The 276-nt window shown below is 39.5% G+C and overlaps 1 protein-coding gene across 1 annotated transcript in view; it reads left to right on the top strand.

The window, feature by feature from the left end:
• The window catches only part of LOC119592569, a gene marked incomplete at its 3' end in the record, with an annotated part of 18718 nt that overhangs the window by 15930 nt on the left and 2512 nt on the right, over positions 1-276 (top strand). The window contains 1 exon segment of the mRNA XM_037941446.1: positions 108-239. Coding sequence (XP_037797374.1) covers positions 108-239 — 132 coding nt within the window.

Raw genomic sequence — 276 nt, 5'->3', positions numbered from 1 at the left:
TACGATCAGTACAAAATAAACACGCTTGCACACGTTGTAACACATCAACATGCAAATGGCAGTGCACATGCAATACACAGAGTGCCTTGAACTTCCTTTTTTTTCAGCGCACATTTCGAACGAAACACAGATTCCGAAACACGATTTGAAGTATGACACCAACTATACCATATGTCTTCGACTCCTGTACCGAAGCGGTTATTCGGACTGGTCTACGAAAACATACAGTATAAAAAAAGGTCTGTTAGGAAAAATGTGATGACATTTTCGTCTTAA

Source organism: Penaeus monodon, chromosome 30, assembly GCF_015228065.2.
Source record: "Penaeus monodon isolate SGIC_2016 chromosome 30, NSTDA_Pmon_1, whole genome shotgun sequence".
Taxonomy (NCBI): domain Eukaryota; kingdom Metazoa; phylum Arthropoda; class Malacostraca; order Decapoda; family Penaeidae; genus Penaeus; species Penaeus monodon.
The sequence above is the reverse complement of the archived record's forward strand: the minus strand, read 5'-3'. Positions and strand labels throughout refer to the sequence as shown.